Below are 21,643 nucleotides of genomic sequence, written 5' to 3'. Positions count from 1 at the left end.
TGTAAGTGTCAAAACCCTTGACAACGTCATGCAGAAGTTATATGGGACAATTCAAAACATGTGATTACTGTTTGGCTGGTTATTTATTCAGCCTGAGTGCTGGGCAAGCACTCTACCATATTCACTACTCTTTCTTCCAGTCATAGTTTGCTCTTCAAAGAACTCAAAATGAAATTCAGTAACGCATGTGTATATTTACCCTCAGTCTTTGTAAATTAATACCTATGTGAAAGCAATATTATGTAATCTCAGAACTTTAAATGGTGTTAAAATATAGATAACATGCAAAACTCAGGATACAAAAAATTCAACATCTCCCTCATTATACCCTCTCCCAAATCCTAAACCAAAGAACCACTTGTCAGTTCTTCTGCCTTCTCTGTAGCTTGCTGTTTCTACAATGTCAGAGGAATAGTGCCAAGGAGTATGTAACTTTTGGGAAGACGCTTCTTTCATTTAACATAATACATGTGATACTTACCTGTATGATTAAGTGTTTTACCCTGTTCTTGAGAATATTCCTTTGCATAAGGCTTCCACAATTTACCTGTTACCAGCTGAAAGATGTATTGGTTGTTTCCAGTTAAGTGCCATTGTAAATCATTCAAACATGAGTTTTTCTGTGAAGGTAAGTTTTCATTTCTAAAGGTAAATGGCTTGGAGTGCAAATAAATACTCAGTCATTTGGCAACTGCATATTTCACTTCAACATAAACTGCCAAGCTCTTTTCCAGAGTGACTGTACGATTTTTTACTACTGTCAGAAATCTATGAGTTCCAGTTACTCCATATCATCATGAATATTTGGTATTATCAATGTGTGTTCATGTATTATGTGCACATCTTCTAAGGGGTGTATAGTGTAACTTGTGGTTTTAATTGGCACTTGTGTATTACTTAATGGTTTGCACATTCTATCCCTTACTCTCTTGACATTTATGTAACTTCTGTAGTGATGCATCTTTTATATGCATTGCTCATTCTTTTTTTGAGCCTTTTCTCTATTACTGGGTTTTGACAATTCTTTTTATTTTATGACACCACCTTCTTTGTTGGATATATTACTTATAAATATTTTCCCTTTCTATAGTTAAATTTTTATCTTCCCAACAGTATATTTTTAAAGTTAAATTTTTTCTTCTTAATTTTTCTAAAGATACTTATTTTTAAATGCACTATTTTTGGTATCTTTATTTATTTGGTTGTACCAGCCATGGGGCTTAACTCAGGGCCTGGACACTGTCCCTGAGCAATTTTTTTCCTCTCCAGGCTAGCATTCTGTTATTTGAGGCACAGCTTTCTGGGTAGTTAGTTGGCGATAAGAGTCTCATAAACTTTTCTGCCTGGATTGGGTTTGAATCCTCATATTTTAGCCTCTTGAGTAGTTAGGATGATAGGTGTGAGCTTCTAGCGCCCAGTTTGGTGTCATTTCTTAAAAAAAAACTCTTTACATAATGGAAGGCCATATAGATTTTTCTGCTATGTTTTTGTCTGGTAATTTTATGGTTTTACATTGCACATTTATGTCAATAGTCCACTTCATTTTCGTTCAATGAGTGAATGTATTGACATCTAGTTTGTTGCAACCTCATTTGTTGAAAGACTATCCCTTTTCTGAAGCACTGCCTTTTCTTCTCTGTTAAAAATCAATGGACTTTACTTGTGTGGTTTTATTTCTGGACTTATTTCTATCCCAGGGATCAATGTGGTGACACTTTCCCAATGCCACACTATCATGATTACAGTTCCTTTACAGTAACTTTTAAAATTCAGTAAGTAGAACCATCCAGTCTTCAAAATAGATTTGCCTTTTCTTATAAAGCATCTTGTCTATAGCTATAAAAAGTTTAGAATTTACTAAAATTGTAAATAAATTTGATAACTATATTGTTTCTTCTAATTCATCAATAGTATCTTTTCATTTATTTAGATCCTCATTAATTTCTTTAATCAATGTCCCTAGTTTTCCCCATATGGATCCTACAGATACTTTGTTAGGATTAAAAATTATTTCATCTTGGTAATGGCACTTCTTTTAAAACTTTTAAAGTTAATTGCTCACTACCAGTACAGCAATTGGATTATTTTCATATTACTATAGATCCTGCATTCTCACCACACTAATTGGCCAGTTTTAGGAGCATTGTAGATGCCTTTGATTTTGTATGTGGAACAATCGTATTCTTTGTGAGTAGAGAGGGATTTTTTTTCTCCTTTCTACTGTGTATGTCACTTCTCTTTCTTCTTCATTGCACTGGTCAGAATTTCTAGTTTCTTGCCTTCTCCTTAATCTTATGTGCAATCAATACTTTGCCATTAAGAATGCTGCTAGCTGTCACTGTTCTATAGCTGCTTTTAATCAAGTTGAGGAAGTTGTCTTTGTGAACTTCATTTTCATTTTCAAAAAAATGGGTGTTATGTCAGATTTGTCTCCATTTGACAGACTTGATCATATGACATACAATCCTATTAGATTTTTTTTTGAAATACAAGACTACAGGAAATTTAATGGCAGGGATGGGTTGGGGTGGGTGAAGGTAGGACTCTAACTTGAAACAAGCTAGTTAAGTGTTAGAGGATGACTTCACTTTAGGTTAAAACAAAAAAAAAACTACACAAGTATACACAAGCATCTGAAATGTCACATATAAAAACAACACTGGCAGTATTCCTGTGCAGTAGTTATTGTCCCCACTGCTTTTCTATTTTCTAAAATAGAATTACTTGATATAAATGGTACTGAATAGACAGTGATTAATGCCACGAGTTAGGAATCCAAGCCAAGCTGGGTGTTCAGCAGTTTGAAACCCAAAATCTAGGTAGTCAAACCAAGTTCATTCTCATTCCCACAATTCCTTTCATCCATTTCTCTACATTTAATGTTCTATGTAATTATACTCAATTGGACTCTATAAATATTAAGACACAATAGCAAAATGCTGCTAGCCAATCTACTTTTGAATGGTTGCAGATTTATTTTATGCCGGATAAAACACACTAAAATCAAGCATTACTATCCCATCAAATCACTATTAGATTTTTAATACTTTAGTTTACTAAAATGGTAGATTTTGTTGATTGGCTTTTAAACATGGGAATTTTTATATTCCTGGAGAAACCCCATGTAGTCTTGATGTATTTTTCTACTTATATATTGCTAGATTCAATCTGCTAAGTTTTGTCAGAGTTTTTGTATGTGTTCAAAGTACTGGATTTGTCCTTGAGACATTTTTCTCTAGTTTTTATACTGAGGCAATGCTGATATTTGAGTTCATAGTTTTTCATTCTATCTATTTTTCTGGAAAAGATTATATAGAGTTGGTACTATTTCTTCCTTAAATGTAGCCTGTAATTTTTGTTGTTGTTGTTGAAAGTTTTTTCTCTACAAAGTCGGTTCTTTCATGGATATAGGTCTACACAGATTACCCATTTTTCCTAATGTGCACTTCAGTTCCAGTGTCCTTAAAGGAATGGTCCATTTTATATAGGTTATAAAACTTGTGTGTACAGATTTGTTCAGAATCTTTCCCATGATCCTTTTGATGTTGGTGCAATATGCCCTGCTTTGCATCATTCATTCCAAAATAGATGTTTTGTGTTTTCTTATTTTGTTTGGCTTGGCTAGAAGTTTATTACTTTTATTGACCTTAACATCTTAATACCAGCTTTTGGCATCATGAGGTTTCTAGATTGTTGTTTCCTTCTTTCTGCTTGCTTGGAGTCTATTTAGAGTTGCATATTTCTAGTGAAAGCTTAGATTTCCAGTTTCATGAAGTAAAAGCTGTAGGACTTATTATAGACATTTATTCTTTCCCAATAAGTATTTAATGTTATAAATTTACCTAGAATACTGCTTTAGCTACATTCCACACATTTTCATCTGTTGCATTTTCACTTTCATTCCTATCATTTTTATTCCTTTCATTCCTTCTCTTTGGCCCATGGATTTAGAAGTATGCTGGTTGGATTCTATTATAAGGGGGAATTTTAAGATATGCTACTTATTTCTAGTTTTATTTTGTCTTAAAGAGAGAATATTTTGTATTATTTCAATTCCTCAAAATGTATTAAGGTTTGTCTTATACCCAAGGATATGGTCTATTATGGACAATATCACATCTCTTCTTGAAGAGGAAGTATATTCCTTTCTTTTCAGGTGGAACATTATACTAAACACAATTACATCAATTTGGCTGATAATGTTTAGGCTTTCTATGTGCATGTTGATTTTATACCTACTTGTTCTATTGATTATCGAGGGAAATGAAATTTCCATTTTGAAGGGTGAGTTTATTTCTTCCTTCAGTCCTAAGAGTTTTATGTATATTGGAGAACTGTTACGACCTGAATTATATATTAAGAATTGTTACATCCTTTTAGTGAATTTATCACTTTATTTTTATGTAAGTTACTTCTTTGAACTTTATTTGCCTTGTAATGAAGTCTCATTTGTTTGATTAATATAGCTATCCTAGACTTTTGGTCACTCTCTATATCTTTTTCCTGACAGTTATTTTCACACAAATAGATCTCTGACTCTTCTGTCAACTCCATGCTGCAATTCAACCCAAACAATGGATTAAAAAAAACCAACAACAACTATTGTAGCTCCATTTGGTCCTTCATTGTCCTATTCCTTCCTTCTTTTCTTCTTCCTTCCTTTGTCCCTCTTCTTCCCTATCTCCTCTTCCCTCCCTCTGTTCCTTTCTTCCTCCTTTGTTCACTCTGAAACATTCTTTGGTTTTACTTAGACACCACTCAGATAAATCCATATCAACTCACCCTATTCTTTTATTACAGTAAGATGTACACACATTTACCATCTTAACCATTATAAGTGCATAGTTCAGTAGTATGAAGTACATTCACATTGTTATGCAAACAATCTCTAAGACATTCCTGTTTGCAAGATGCAATTTTTTTTTTAATTTTTGGTGCTGATCCTGGGGCTGGAACTCAAGTGCCTGGACACTGCCCTAGGCTTCTTTTGTTCAAGGCTAGAACTCTACCACTTGAGCCACAGCGCCACTTCTGGCTATTTTCATAGTTTATTGGAAGTAAGAGTCTCACAGACTTTCTTACCCAGAGTGGCTTTGAACCTCTATCCTCATATCTCAGTCTTCTCAGTAGCTAGAATTATAGATGTGAGATACCAGTGGTGCCTAGCAAGACTCAAACCGCTTACCCAATAAACAATTAATTCCTATTCTCTTTTCTATATGATTTGCTTATAGTTTCTAGTTTCCTGCCAAGAATTTCCCTTTCATTTTCTTGCTTCTTGGAACTTGTCTATAATGACTATTTTAAAGTCACTATCTCATGAGTCCAATTTCCAAGTTATTATGGGATTGGCTGTTTCTCTTGTGAGGTATTGAGATTTTCCTAGTTCTTTATATATTCATTTTAGGTTATTTCTGAAGATATTTTACCGATTATAAGTTCCTTAGGTTTGTTAAAAATACATTAGTTAATATTTACTTCATTGTTTAGCTGCTGTGAACTTGGCTGACTCAGTTCAGAGCTTTCTGACATACCTTTCATGGGCTGTCACTTCAGATTTCAAAGCTTTTGCAGCTACTTCACATGTGCCTCTCAGCAGGCTGGTAGAGGTCCATGCTGTAGTGAGTTCTTGAAATCTCTGGTATGTTGTTTGGGGTAAGCACCATGCATAAACAGCTTGAAGTTGACCTGAGGACTTTATACACAGTCAAGTTCTCACACTTGTGCATGTATGATTTCTCGTACATGGTCCTTCTGCCAAGAGTTTCTTTTTCTAGTTGCATGGCTAGAGAACTAGACATCCAAGGTTTTGTCCCTACTGCCTTGAAATATGCTTTTCATGACTGTGTCTACTTCTGTTGTAAAGTATTTAGTAGCAGAGAATGAATAAAAATCTGTTTTATCTTTCATTTTCTATGGCTTGAGAGAAGGAATTCTTTCCTGAGGATTTTGGGTGTCCAGACATTTGTCATGACTGCTGCAGCCATGATCTCTGCTGGGTCGGAGCCAATGGACTGGGTTTGGCTGGGAGAGAAAAAGAAAACCCAGAAGATTTCCCTGAATTCTGTCCAGTGGGACAGTTCTGTAACAAGTGATTTCTCTAACAACGTTTACCGTTCACAATGACTGTGTTTTGTTGCCTTTGAGTTTAGGAGAAATGTGAGGAAGAAGTTAAAAACAAAAGCCAAGAGCCTCATGATGTGTCAATCACATCTCAAATCTCTATTTCCCTTGTCAATCTATCTGTTATTATGTACTTTTTGGACTCCTACTTGTTCTAAGTTTTCTTCCCATAGTTTTTTTTATAATCATTGGGAAAGATAAAGTAGTATCTGCTTATTCTGTCTTATGTGGAAAGTAAAAATAAATTCCATTTATCACATTTATAAAGTGACTCAATATTATCCCTCACTTAGAGCTTGTTGGGAAAATAAACAGGACAGTAATTAGATTCTTTAACAATAATCTATTTTACTTTGGTTTATTATAAACAGTATTTATTATAATATTATATATATTTGTTATAACAATATTGCTGGAATAATTGTCTATGCCATAAAGCATGGAAAAAATCATTAAGATCAATACAAACAGTGAGCTCCTAAGACAGAGAAGATTTCCCCAGCATTGAATTTTATCATTTGTTCTTGGTCAATAGAAAATGCTATACCTTGAATTTACCTTTGACTCAGAAAATTACAACCTCTACAGCAAGTATACTTCAATGCTTAAACAAAACTATCATTATAATGCATAAAACTACAATAATTAGTTACATGTTTAACACAATACGTGATGTGCTACGATAGACACTAGAGGACATGCAAGGTATTCTCATATAAAGGCTTTCCTTCTGGTCACATCTTATGGCTTTCAGAAACAATGAGTTAGGTCCCTACTTAAACATTTGCCCAAAGGAACTTTATTTTTTAATGAGTTGATGCCAAAGTATATGGCTAAGAATAGGTTTGGGATTTAAAGTATGCTGGAAATTCATTTCTAATTTTTTAACAGTATTTGGGCTCAAAGCCAGGCTCGCACACACAAGGCAAGCTACATCTCCAAAAAGAAATTCATCATTTGTAAGAGGAAAGATGTCTTCCAGGAAACAAGAGGAACACAAGCTGCATCATGCCACCTACCACCATGTGAGCTGAGCAATAACAAACAGCGTTAAACATTAGGAAGCAAATGTCTATAATGAAATCAGGGCAGCCAAAATAACATTGAATAGACTGTGAAAAGACATTCGTTGAATACAATGAAATTGGGACCCAAGGGATGAAGGATGCTGAGATTTGACACACATCTGAACTTGCCATAGGGAGAAGAGGGGAAAAATGACAAGCATTCTGCACAATGTCCTTCCTTTGGTTATGGAGAGAGCAGAGGTATGGGTAATTCAGCAAGGGTGGTTACAGCCATTTCTATAGACGGCCTCCAGGGGAAGCAAGTTTGCAGGATGACCTCTCAGCACACTTTTAGAACAAAACCAAACCTCCTTATTAAAGGGGCAACGAAGCCTAACATGCAGCAAGTGGACACACCCACTTTATTTGGAATTATCCAAATAAAGAGAATGTCACCATAGCTACACAAAAGTGCCTTCTCATTAACCAAGGGAGATCTTCCAGCTGTATAAGTTAGTCTTCCATACGATTGCACCAATGTGCATGCCATCCTACGGCATGTACAAAATGTTTGATGACCATGGAACGTTTACTTTCTCCTCTCTCGTTTCCTAACCAATGAGGGAGGCCAGAAGTAGAACGAAGTAGCTTTCTGTAGAGCAAACATGACTGAGCTGAATAAAATAGGCAAAAGTGGACCTTCAACAAATGAAAATATAATGCAGAATACATACTTGAAAATTATTCCTGAAACTTATTCTTTCAGGGGCAAATGTGGTCTGAGGACTCAAAGAGAACTACAGGAAGAGGAAAAGAGAACAAGGAAGAGAAAAAATATAAAGTCATGAAGTTACAGAGGTGATAGTTATTATTAACTATACCACCAAATACAGTTCAAAATGCAACATGTGGTAACTGTTCCCTAAAGAAGACAAAAGAACAAAGTATTATGCTCAAATGTACTGGAGGAAAATTTGTTTCTTTATATGAAAGGAAAAGCAGAATAAAAACACTCATGTTTTGGAAAAATTAACAGAATATGGTCACTAGTGAAACAAGTTCTACTGGTGCTGCAGAACTCCATGATCAAGAACGTGGAAAAATCACAAAGGAAAAGAAATCAAGCTGACCTCCTGTTTCTCTTTAGCAATATCTGAAGCCAAAAGGCAGTGAGACCTTTAAAAAGAAATCAAGCTTCCATTCAAATTGGGGGCAAAGGAAAGTCAGGTCACAAACAAAAATCCAGGAAATAGAACAGTCAAGAATTGTTTCACACACACACACACACACACACACACACACACACACACACATTGTTGAAGAAATAATCCCTAGCTAAAGAAACTTTTGACATAAAAAAGTTGGAAATAAGAATGATTTCAAGTTAAGTACAAAATAAATACAAAAGTATGTGGCAAAGCAGATAAAAACACGAATTGCTAAGAAGTTTTAAAGAAAAGTTAAATAATGCCTTAAAAAGAGAATGATAATAGACATATGGAAAACCATGGAGTATTATCAATTAAAAAAGGAGGCAAATAAGATGGAGAGGAAAGTAGTATAGAAGACCTGACACTTTTCTCCCATAGTATTATATTGAAAAACAAAAATTTAAGCATTATATACAGCTATTGGGGCAGTCTCAACAGAATGACCAGAAGGATGGGTAAAGCAAAAAGGAACAATCTAGAAAAACCGACACTACAAAGGGAAATTCCATGAAAATATATAAAAGAAGAAAATTTGAGAACTGTCCAAAGAAGAAGCAAATTTGATTTCAGAAGACCAAATATATCAATAATATCAGTCATTAAGAAAAAATAAACTCAACAATTAAGGGGCAACATTGATCAAGATACACTGTACTCACAAAATGACATGTTGAATTGAAACTCTTTGGTACATCCAATTAAAGATAATGAAAAATGAACATTTAAAAATATCAAAGAATCAAACAACTATATGCTCCCTTTAACAGACCTAAATCAATACAAATCACAAAATAAAAGGGCATGCCATGGGTATACCAGGCAAATTTAAAGCCAAAGAAAATGTCTAATCATGTTAACAAATCAGGCAAGTCTTGAACTCAAGACTATAAGCCTTACATGGAACAATTCAGATTACATACGAATGCCAAGGGCATAATCTGTCGCAAACCTATCTCTCACAATCTATCACTAAGACATATAAGAAAAAATTTCACACATAAGGAAAGGATTAGGCTTAACATACCTTTCAGTGCTTGACAGGTTAACCAATTTGAGAAAATTGTATAGAAAAATCTACAAAATATAATTATAAAATATAAAATACTGTAATTATGATAAAGTAGAGCACACGATTTCTTTATAAACACTAAAAACACATTATCATCAGCTTATCTACAGCGTATTACAAGGTTAATGAAAAAGTAATTATTGTAGGTTTTGAAGACTAATAGGGACGCTGATGAATCATGAAGTTCAACTGCAGATCACTGTAGCAACCACAGAAAACACTGTGGACAAGTGACACAGCTGGGTCTGACAAAACGGCACTCGTAGCAACAGGCAGGGGACCAGCTTTGATCACGGGCTATAGTTGCCCACCTCTAATCTAATAGTATAAAAATTTACATGCATACAACTGTACATCCTGAGAAGGGAAAATACATTTATGTAGGCAAATAGAACATGTAATGGGTTTCTAAGAAATAGAAACCTCTGCAACAGCTGGAGTGGAACATCTGGCCAGAGCTTCATGAGCAGCAAGAAGAGGCAGCAATGGGCTTTCAAGTGATGTGGTCCAGTGGAACATTTCTCCCCTCCCTCCCTCCTTCTTGTCCTTCCTCCCTTCCTTCTCACTCTCTTCTTACTGGGATCTGGATTCAGGGGTTCAGATTCTCTAGGCAGGGGGTCTAACACTTGAGTCACATTCCCAGCTTTTATTGATTTCGTTTTTCAGGTAGGGTCTCGCATTCTTGCCTGAGGGCAACTCAGACTGTGATTCTCCTACCCACAGAGTTGTGATCTCAGAGATGCAACCACTACATGTGAATGATTGAGATAGGGTTTTGCTAATGTTTGCCAGGGCTGAACTCAAGCAACAAATCTTCTAGAGTCTGGCCTCCCCTACTTCTCATTCTAAAACATTTAGACTTAATCTCAAGCCCTCTCAAAAGATGCTAAAAGCTAAACTTAGTAAATTTGTCCCTTCATCCACGATCAAAGTAAGTGTTCTGCTATCACCAAGAGAGCTTGGCAATATCACCCACTTGAAGATTGTGAAAACTGTCTCAGCTTTACATCAAAGAAGAAACCTTGTGTATCTTTTAAAAATCCTACATAGTGAGGCATTTACAAGCTGTAAATGCCAATTTTTTCACATCAACTCACACATCAATATTTTAACAAGGGGATTTAGAACTCAACTAAAAGAACAAGTAAAGTACTAAACTGATTACAATGCTTGATTTATATCTCTATCCAGAAATACCATGGGTCTGCCTGCTACAGTAGTGGGAGGTTGAGATAACTTTTATTTACTGAATTATCTCTTTTTATGTGCCCCATTAAGATTATTTATAACTATTCAACAAAGACAAATACTTCAAGACTTTTCAATTATTTAATCCCAGTGGTATTTAATCTTATTCCAAACCCCAAGGATTTTATAGAAAGTTTTCCCTTACCAGTCTACATATATATTTCAATGTTAACTCTTGATTTATCATTTAGAGAACTTAATTATTCACGGAAAAGCTAACATTTCAGGTTTATATGGGAATGGATAGATTCTCTTATTTCCCCATACTGATTAGCAATGTTTATCCTAACTCTAGTTACAATCTTCCTCTGTTTTTTTTTTTTTTTTTTTGGCAGTTATGGAACTTGAACTCTGGGCCTAGGTGCTGTCCCTGAGCTCTTCAGCTCAAAGCTAGTGCTCCACTATTTGAGCCACAGAGCCACTTTGGGTTTTCTGGTGGTTAATTGGAGATTAGAGTCTCACGGACTTTCCTTAACCCCGGCTAGCTTTGAACCACGATCCTCAGATCTCAGCCTCCTGGATAGCTAGGATTACAGGTGTGAGCCACAGGTGCCCAGTTCTTCCTCTCAATCTTAAGATACTATTGAATATACACAGATTATGTAAAATGATGCAGGGTTCACTAATTCAGGCACATTTCCTAGAATAAGGAGGCTGTTTTGTCTTAGGAGGCTGATTGCCTGGTGTATTTTTACATTGCACAAATCACTAGAACTTGTATGAAACCAGAGCAATCATTGTTCCAGTACTGGTGAGAGGAACAAAAGGTTCCTCTCCCCAGGCTCAGTAATCATTTCTGCAAAAAAGACAGCCTGTGTAGCTCACGACAACATGTAGGTGTGCATTCTTCACCATGATTTCATGCAAACAGGGCAGAAGACAAGTTATCTTAGGGAATATTGGCTTGAAAAGATTTGGTGGCAAAATTCTAACATAGTGATTAGCAGATAGTTTCTAAATGTACTTATCAAGAATAATCGGAAGGTCTTTGGCAGGAAAAGTCAGTTCATCCAATGGGTTAGAGAAAGTGAATTTTTTGAAGATGACATTTAAAATCCATCATGACAGTGACTATGCCATTAGAGCAGCACCTGTAATTGAGCTCACCATGGAATTTATTACCTATAACACAATACTTCTGTTTTAATGAGGCTTTTCATAAATGTATCAGCAAAACAGGACTAGGATGTCCCAGGCAAACCAGGAGAGTTATTTCCACTGTCTCTCGATATTAATAAACCTAATAATCATCATATATCTGATCCAGAATGTTCCACAGAGAAACTGACCGTAGTCACAAAGTTAGAAACTGCAGATGGTACTAATGCAAGTGACTTTTCCATTCCACCTAGATTCTTGGTGTAAAGCATAAAATAGCACTTTTATAATTACATAGCACAGCGATAATTAATATTGATTTTTTGAGACTTACTAAAGGTCAACATTAATTTGGAAAACACATCGGGTTCAATCTAGTCTCTCTGAAATTCACTCAGTGGAGACTGTTACACGGTGAGTCCAATGACTACCAACACGATAACGGGCTCAGATTTGAACAAAGTGTTGGGAGGAAAATATTTGTTTCTTCTTTAAGATACAGCGCACTTTTGGGTGGATCTTGACATTCTGGTAAATTGGTGCCTTGATTTTGAACAGTTTTTACTTGGGTTTCTAACCTGAGAAGATTTCATTTTATTTTTCTTTTCTATTTTATCAAGTACTTACTGAAGTCTATAGTAATCTATTCTTTGTCCTATGTGACAGATAAAGTAACAGACAGAAGAAACAAATGACTGTTATCCTAACTAAAAGTACTCTTTTTTTTGGCCAGTCCTGGGGCTTGGACTCAGGGCCTGAGCACTGTCCCTGGCTTCTTCCCGCTCAAGGCTAGCACTCTGCCACTTGAGTCACAGCGCCGCTTCTGGCCGTTTTCTGTATATGTGGTGCTGGGGAATCGAACCTATGGCCTCGTGTATCCGAGGCAGGCACTCTTGCCACTAGGCTATATCCCCAGCCCTAAAAGTACTCTTTTTTTTTTTTTTTTTGCCAGTCCTGGGCCTTGGACTCAGGGCCTGAACACTGTCCCTGGCTTCCTTTTGCTCAAGGCTAGCACTCTGCCACTTGAGCCACAGCGCCGCTTCTGGCCGTTTTCTGTATATGTGGTGCTGGGGAATTGAACCTAGGGCCTCGTGTATCCGAGGCAGGCACTCTTGCCGCTAGGCTATATCCCCAGCCCCGTAAAAGTACTCTTAATCACTTGTAATCATTGAGACAGCAGGAGAAATCTGATCGTACATCAGTACTAGGACACTTAAAAGTACATACAGTATGCTTCTCCACACAATAAGCTATACATTAATGCTCACAGTAGGACTAGTGATAATGACTAAAACTAGAAATAATCCAACGTGCATCCAGTGATCAAAGGTTAAACAAAATGCAAAATATATATGAAATTCTTCAAGTAGAAGGATTAAAATACTATTACTTGCTACAACATGGGTAAAGCTTGAAAATACTATATTAAGTGTAAGATCCTAGCAGAAGAGACCACATCCTATACAACTGTACTCATACATAGAGGCTATAGAGACTATGCAGATTAGCAGTTGTCTAGGGTTGAGGCTTTGAGGAAGACACAGTGATTGTTGATAGGTAAAACGTTTCTTATTTAGAGTGAGGAGAGCATTCTAAAGTTGATTGAAGTGATGGCTTATCAATTTTTGGACAAAGGAGAAGCTGCCATTGAATTGTGCACATGAACACCTGAATTACTATAACTGAAGTGTGACAACCGCTGCTCCGAAATACTAAGCAAAATACTAAGCCTGAGTCTCAGTCCTTGGTTAGGTCATGACTGAAATTCATGGGACTTTCAAAACAGGATAGTATAGACAGTACTGATGAGAGATCAAACAGCAGGGAGGTCAACGTTGAATATTTGAGTTTGGGGGAAGTTTTGGTGCTGGAGAACAAATATAAGTCCCTGACACTCATATAGTCAATGTGGCTCTTTTGTCTTTTAAGCTTTAAGGTTAGACTTACTGAACTGAATTCTATGTTTCCAAAGGTTTCTGAAGAACCTTTGAAGAACCTGATAGTTGTTATGTAGAATCATCAGGTCTTGGTTTGTAAAAGGTAAGACAAATTACTACAAAGACCAAGCACTTAAGAGGAACAGATCACATTTCCAAGTCACTTTTCTTGGCATGCTGGCATCTCAGTGATGCACGTGTAGTCTTACTTCCAGGGATTCAATGTACCTTTCCCCTCCACTTTTCAATAACATGGCTGGGAGTGAGCGTCATCCAGAAATTCAGGCTAACCAGGCTTCTGTTCTGTGTGCAGTGGACCTGTCCCCCGAGGGGCAGGCTGACACCCTGCTTTGTGCTGCAGGACCCCGTCTGTAATGTCTCTTGCTGTCAGCTCAGTGCACACCGCCTCTGCAGGGACATGCTGCTCCCAGAATCCCCACGTGTCTGGATGTTAATGCTGGCCTGAACCTGGGCAGAGGCAGAGGTGGCCCGGATGTCGGCCTGACGTTGCTTACCCCGGCAGCTCCCTCTGGCATGGCGTGCTATTCCTGCGTTCATCTCTACCTCCCTGTCCTGGCAGTAAAGTTACAGCAGCATTTTTGAGATCCTCATAGAAACAACATAAAACTGCTACCGTCTTCGAAAACTTGAATCAGGTTGTGTTTTTTTTTAATTTAAAAGGTATATTCCAAGTTAACTCCATCTGGAGACATGTTTGAGAGTTCTACTATATGTTTCTGTTTGTGGTAGACTCAAAGTTCAACATTTTCTACGTCCCCAAAAGTTGAGAGCAGAGTTAAAGTAACTGCAAAGAGGTTCAACCCACCTTCCATCAACTCAAGGACACTCTACTGCCTGTTAAGTCTAAGGTCCTTGTTGGGTACACCAAAGGAAATAATCTAGAAGGAATTACAGGAATGCCCATCAAATGTGGGGAGGAAATTGAAGTGAGAAGAATGGTAGATATGTGGGAAAGAGGATGAAAGTTTTATACAAGTTCACATATTTAGAAACAGGGAGAACGGGTGGCTGTAAGAAGCCAGATTGTAAGTGCTCTAAAAATGTAGGGACCTAGTTGAGCACAAGCCACCCTATGCTTGCTGGGCAGAAGGCAGTGTGAATCCACAAAGCTGTAAGACTCAACACAAAGGAGGGCATCTCATGTTCTCTTGGTTAGGAGAATGATCCAAGTGATCGACTTTCGTTCTGTTGAGTGCTTTCAGAGAACAGCAATCTTTTTGAAAACATCAAAACTGAACAGGCCATGCCAGCATATGTAGCAGGTATTCATTAAATATTTATTACTTGAATGACAAAATAAATTCATCCAACAATATTTAAAATGTGAGTTTAATTCTTCAAGTTGCACATCATCTTATTTATTCCTCCCCTGTGCTCTAGTTTCTAAAAGCACAATAATTTTATTTCTTATAGAATATTCTTATATTCATGGAGTATAAACTGGTGGTACTGTAAAATTAATTTAATTCAAAGGGAAGGTAGATTCCTACCCCATTTATACTGTTGCCAATTGTCTGGACTGAGACAAATATAAATATCTGTTAAAATTTTTTAGTAGTCTCCAAATGTTTATGTTCTACATTCTACCCCTTCAGGCTTTATTTAAAAAGTTTAGATTTTATATGAGACTTACTCTCCAGGACAGTTTTAAATTACATAATGGAAGCCTTCAAATCCAAAAGTGTTTATGTTTATCCTTCGAAATGGCCGGACAGAAATCTGAAACTTTCTTCAAGAGTAAAACACATCTGTTTCTAAAAGGAATATACCATGGTCCTCATTTTATGCTCATATGTCACACAAAGACAGGATGTTAGTGGAGAGTTGCTTTGTACAGTTGACATTTTTAATTCTCCTTTCTTTTTAATTGGTTAAAAATGTAGTCTTCATCCTAATCAGGAAAAGAAGTTTATATTTCTTCCATTTGAAAGCTGTCTGTCCACTCTTGTAGATCTTTTGCGCTATGTGTCATCCAAAAGTTTGCAAAATACTTTAATCTTTTCCTAGGGGAAAAAGAAAACATCACTTAGTTTCGAATTGAGATTCTGGAGGACAATCCACCCCGTGGAGAGCTGTGCAAAGCCACCCCGTGAGAACAGCAGGCAGGGTTGGGGGGAAGGAGCTGTGGAAAGCCTTCCAGACCTGCTGCGGGGAATCAAGGCACTGAGGTTACGGAACACAACTGGGCCTTCCAGCCACCTTCTTCAACCCCTGCGGTAGGCATGGACCATGTGACTTCCTCCACTCCTGACCCTGCCTAAGGCTGGCTGGGTGTGCCTATCTGCAATATGGAGACAAAAGCATTCCTGCTCAACGGCTCTAGGATGAAAGGCGAAATTGGTGTGATGAAATAAAGCTAGCTAATGAAAGAGTAACTGGCCAAACACAGACCTGTGCTTTCTCTGCAGAACAGCCGCCCCATGAAGCATTCAGGTCTGGAGCCGGATAGAGCATCTGAACTGCAATTACTACTTGACCTCCAACTTGCTGGGTCCCTGGCTCAGCTTCTTGCTCTTACCTGGCCTCATTCCTCTCTACTAACAGACTGGATAACAGTGGAACCTAACACTCATTGCTTGATGCAAATCAAGCAATAAGATCATTAATAAGATCATTGACTATCCTCCCATCAAGTGGTCAACATACACACTGACTGCTCACACTTGTTTCTGTACACAGTGAGAGTTCAATAAGTCTCAACTATTGTGACACATGCCCACCTAATGTCTGAGATTCGATTTCATTTCTTTGATCTCTCTGGCTTAGAGAACTGACATGGTATACACTTTTAGGGAAAGATTAAATACAGTGCTCTGATAAATTATCAGATTTTCTCTCAATGTAGCCTCTTTCAATAATTCTCATGTCCTTTCAGGATACCTTTATAGATTTTTAAATGTCACTTACTACTGAAAAAATGAAAATAATCTGTGGTTTTCCTGGCTTTTGCTTCATAGGCTGCAGAAAGGCAACATGTATAATCTATCTTATTTTATTGCCAGGTTCTCTATGCATCCTTTGTAGTAAGGTTTTAGTTTAGTTTCTTCAGGAAAAAGGACAATAAGACAACAACGAAAGACTTACACTTATCTTTAGATTTTGCAGAGGATTAAGGGCTAGATTTATTTTTAAACTCTCATAATTTTCTGCCTGAAAATAATTATACTAATTTTCCTTGTAATAGAAATAGGCTGAAACTAACTACACTCCTTGCTTCTGATGAGGCACTGTAGAACTGATCAAGAAGGCAGCATCAATGGAGAAGGTTACAGATCATTTGCACTATTCTGGTCCTTGGGTCTTAGTTAATCATCATATATCCTTAACAAGGATGTTATGGTGTGGTGTGGAAGATAGAAACACTGGTTGGAAGAAATACAGAAAAGATGATTTCACAACAGTATGCAAGTTTCTTTAATTTTCACCTAACATAACTGGTAGTCAACCAAGATTTATTTGATCAATAATCTGATTCATTCAATGTTCTCATTCAATGTTCACGTACTTACCAACTAAGGCAAGTGGCACCTTGCTCTTGGCAAATCACACTCTCTAGACAGGGCAGGAGTTGGGGAGTTTATGTTGTTTCAGAATTTTATATTTTATAAGAGGCTATAATTTACCATCTATCGATAGGATTTAGACCAGTTTGTGTACATATTGGTTGGATGCCAAGGGATAAAAGGTGAAAAACATTCACAGAAACAATTTTGGTGACAGAGAGAAGCTAGATTAGAATGAAGACTATCACAAACAAGTCACAATAAATGACACAGAGAAACTATGATTTCATGGTTAGTGATACTATTATTTTCCTTCATATTATGACAGAATTCTCAATTTCTGAATAAATAAAAGAAGCCCTCTACAGGTTCCAAATACTGAAGCTTCTTTTGGTAACTCATTACATAACTGAATGTCTTCAAAAGCAGCAAATGTGTTGGCACACATGGAGTTAATTTAATCCTTTAGAAAAATGACTGAAAACCCACTTTGCAACTTAATAAAGATCTGAGTGATCGATAAAGAGGGACTGAAAATGACAAACTGAATTCATCTGAGAATTGCCAACAGCTGTTTTTCACTTTACTAATAATTAAATGTTTCAGCATCCAGGGAGAAGTGCTTAAAAGTAGATCTAATTTTCATTTACAGGATAATCCCCTTCCAGGGACAACCTGGACGATTTCATTATAAACCAAAAAAAGTGTAGCACAAACATTCTGACCTTTTCTTATTTACTAATTCTTCTAGCTCTTTTGACTTGTGGGCTGCTTTCTTTAAAATTTCTTCAGGAACATCTGCTAGTTTAGCCACATTGAGTCCATAACTCCTTGCAGCAATTCCTCTGGTTATTTGATAAAGGAAAGTCACAAAATCAGGCACCTGTTCTTCTTCACCTATGAAATAAAGGAGGAAAAATTAGAAAACTAAGAATTTACCATTTGAAACATGTAATCTATTGTTCCCACCTATCCATAGCACCTTTGGTCAACTTTAAGCATCTAGGAAAAAGATCTTGGTTTACTTCATACTTTTTGCTGTTGTACTGGAGATTAAACTCCGTGGACTCAGACTGTGATCTTCTTACCTCTGTCTCCTGGATAGCTAGAGTTACCAGAATACATCACCATACCCGGCTCTCAAAACTGTTCGTTTGGGGCTGGGGATATAGCCTAGTGGCAAGAGTGCCTGCCTCGGATACACGAGGCCCTAGGTTCGATTCCCCAGCACCACATATACAGAAAACGGCCAGAAGCGGCGCTGTGACTCAAGTGGCAGAGTGCTAGCCTTGAGCGGGAAGAAGCCAGGGACAGTGCTCAGGCCCTGAGTCCAAGGCCCAGGACTGGCCAAAAAAACACACACACACAAAAAAAAACTGTTCGTTTGTTTTTAACAAGGACTCACTGCAAAGTTTGAACTGAACTTACATACAAAGAAGAAAATGGTTCTAATACATGGCACAATAGAATTTATTCCTTCTTTTAAAAGAGATAGGGAGGGGCTGGGAATATGGCCTAGTGGAAGGCCTCACATACATGAAGCCCTAGGTTTGATTCCTCCGTACCACATATACAGAAAAAGCCAGAAGTAGTGCTGTGGCTCAAGTGGTAGAGTGCTAGCTTTGAGCTAAAAGAAGCCAGGGACAGTCCTCAGGCCCTGAGTCCAAGCCCCAGGACTGGCAAGAGAGAGAGAGGGAGAGAGAGAGGGGGGGGGAAACATTGTGTGATTACATAACAAGACTCAGAAATTCTGGCTGATTAAATATTCTGGTTAACTAGGAGTCACACATACCAAAGTGAGTGCTTTTCAGTAACATCCCAGCTCCCACTTAGAACTGAAGGGTGTAGTTTCACCAGGCATCAGGATGGCTTCTGGTGTACAGCACTCTACTGTGTGCTCTCCAAGAATTGAGGTGGTGGAAGAAAGTTGCACCCGATGACTTACTAATATGGGTGCAAGCAGCTAGCCTCTAAGATGGCTACCAAATAGCCGTACCTCCTACTGCTTATTCCCTGGTGTCATTTCCTCCTAAGTGTGGGCTGGACCCAGCGACTCACTTATAGAACCGAATATAGCAGAAATGATAGGATGTCCCTTCAGACAATGTACTCAGTCTCGGGCCTTCTTGCTTTCTTGTTTGTTCTGAGGAGAGACAGTCACCATGGTGTGGATTACCCTGGGAAGGCTCATGTAGAAATGGATGATTCTCCTCAATATTCTGTGAGGGCTGGAGCCCTGCCAACAGTCATAACAATGAGACTGTGAACTGCTGGCAAGCAGACCACCCAAGTCAAGCCTCAAAGTGACTATGGCCCTGACCATGGTCAGGGCCATAGTCACTTGACTACAGCCTTTTGAGAAACCCTAGAGGTGCTTAGCTAACTTGTTTCTGGATTCCTGATCCATACAAACGATGAAGCAATAAATGACTTTTGTTTTAAGTTGCTATTATTTTGAGAAAAAAATTTGTTGCATATTTTAAAAAATTATGCTAACCAAGATAAAAACCAAGACATAAAGGCTTATCTTCTACCTAAGTTTAAGTAACTGTAGGATTATCCTAGCTTCAAAGCTCTGCCACACATATACAAACATTTGAATTGAAAAGTTTTAAAGAATCAAAGAGAATCACAAGGTATACCAATCTAAAGATAAAACTACATACCATGTAATCTTTCATAAACCAAAGTGTCTCATGATTATGCTACTTTAACAAAAGGTTCAACATAGTGTTGCAAGGAGGAACATATTTACAATGACTTTTACAACTCTAGCAAGTCCCACAAATTTATCAAGAACTATTCCTCAAACATAATTGCATTTGTTAAATTGTATGCTTTTGTGTCTGTGTGTGTGATTGTAGGACTTGAACTCTGGGTCTAGGCACTTTCCCTGAACTCTTTGCTCGAGGATAGTGTCTACCAGTTTAACTACAGCACCATTTCCTGTTTTCTAGTGGCTAATAGGAGATAAGAGTCTCATGGGCTTTCCTGCCTGGGCTGGCTTTGAACCATGATCCTCAGATCTCAGCCTCCTGATTACCTAGGATTACAAGTATGAGCACCTGAAAAACTGTATGCTTTTATTCTTTTATCAACTAAGAACAAAGGAAACAAAAACTGAACACAACAGTGAAAGAGGAAAAAGGATTTTCCCTTCCTCTCCTTTAAGAACTCAGTAACAAACAAATAATAGCTTTTCTGGGTGATTGCTGTAAGTGGGAGGTGGAATGAATGCCAGTGCACTCAGGAATATAGACTTAAACTTCCCTTACAAAGCACTAGGATGAAACTGCTTTCAACTAAAACTTAGGAACACAAAGCACAGTTGAGGAAGTGGGTAGGGCATGTGAGGGAGGACCAGGGTACATAGAAACCGTCCCTTGCAAACCAGGAGGGCTTTTGCTAGTCTTCGGTGCTCATAAGATAGAAAGGCAATAGCTTTACTTCTTTCCCTATTTGGATCCTTTCTATGTCTTTGCCTTGCCTTACTGCTCTTGCTAGGAATTCCAGTACTATATTGAAGAGAAGTGGGGAGAGTGGACATCCTTGTCTTGTTCTTGAGTTTAGAGGGCATGTTTTTAACTTTTCACCATCAAGTGTAATGCTGGCTGTAGGTTTGTCATATACAGCTTTACTATACTGAAGAATGTTCCACGGATTCCTAGCTTTTCCAGAGCTTTTTATCATAAAGGGGTGCTGGATCTTGTCAAACGCTTTTTCTGCATCCATTGAGATAATCATGTGGTTCTTGTCCTTGCTCCTGTTGATGTGTTGAATTACACAGACTGATTTGCATATATCAAACCAGCTTTGTAACCTGGAAATGAGTCCTGTTTAATCATAGTGTATGTTTGTTTTTTTTGGTTAGTAGTTGAATTCAGTTGGCCACAATTTTATTGAGAAGTTTTGCTTTGATGTTCATCAAAGAGATGGGTCTATAGTTCTCTTTCTTTGATGAGTCCCTATCTGGTTTTAGGATGAGGGTTATGCTGGCTTCATAGTTTAGTAGTAATCTTTCCCTTTCAGTTTCATTGAAGGACATGATAAATTGAACAGGACTCCAAACATTCACACAGTGAGACCAAAGGAGGATATGCCTAGGAGAGGATTACCAAAGATTAACAATAGCTATATGAATATGATCATATAAAATAATGCTCATTAAAATGAACTCCAAGAAGTGGAAACAAGAGGTTTTTTATTTTACTTTTTGCAGTTCTTCGTTTTTTCTGCTTTTTTTTTTTTACCCTTTTGTAGCTGTTTTTTATTTCTGTACCTTTTGTCTTGTACGTAAGTTTATTGATTTGCAGAGGGGGAGGGGAAACGCAGAAATGGTGGGGGAAAGGGTGAAATAATTCAGCAGTGATACTCACTAGATACTATGTTGGAAATGAACTATACATTATGGAGGGAGTGGGGTCAC

At 37.5% G+C, this 21,643-nt stretch overlaps 1 protein-coding gene across 2 annotated transcripts in view; it reads right to left on the bottom strand.

The window, feature by feature from the left end:
• Window positions 1-14,978: 14,978 nt before the first annotated feature.
• The window catches only part of Msh3 (mutS homolog 3), a 140,251-nt gene continuing 133,586 nt past the window's right edge, over window positions 14,979-21,643 (bottom strand). For both annotated transcript variants that reach the window (XM_048331084.1, XM_048331083.1), the window contains exons 23-24: window positions 17,943-18,114; window positions 14,979-15,717 (exon numbers count right to left, since the gene is read on the bottom strand). In XM_048331084.1, coding sequence (XP_048187041.1) covers window positions 15,624-15,717; window positions 17,943-18,114 — 266 coding nt within the window. In that variant the 3' untranslated portion in view covers window positions 14,979-15,623. The remainder of the gene's footprint in view (window positions 15,718-17,942; window positions 18,115-21,643) is intronic.

This window comes from Perognathus longimembris, chromosome 22, assembly GCF_023159225.1.
Source record: "Perognathus longimembris pacificus isolate PPM17 chromosome 22, ASM2315922v1, whole genome shotgun sequence".
NCBI classification, from domain to species: Eukaryota; Metazoa; Chordata; class Mammalia; order Rodentia; family Heteromyidae; genus Perognathus; species Perognathus longimembris.
This window is presented reverse-complemented; position numbering and strand designations above follow the sequence as displayed.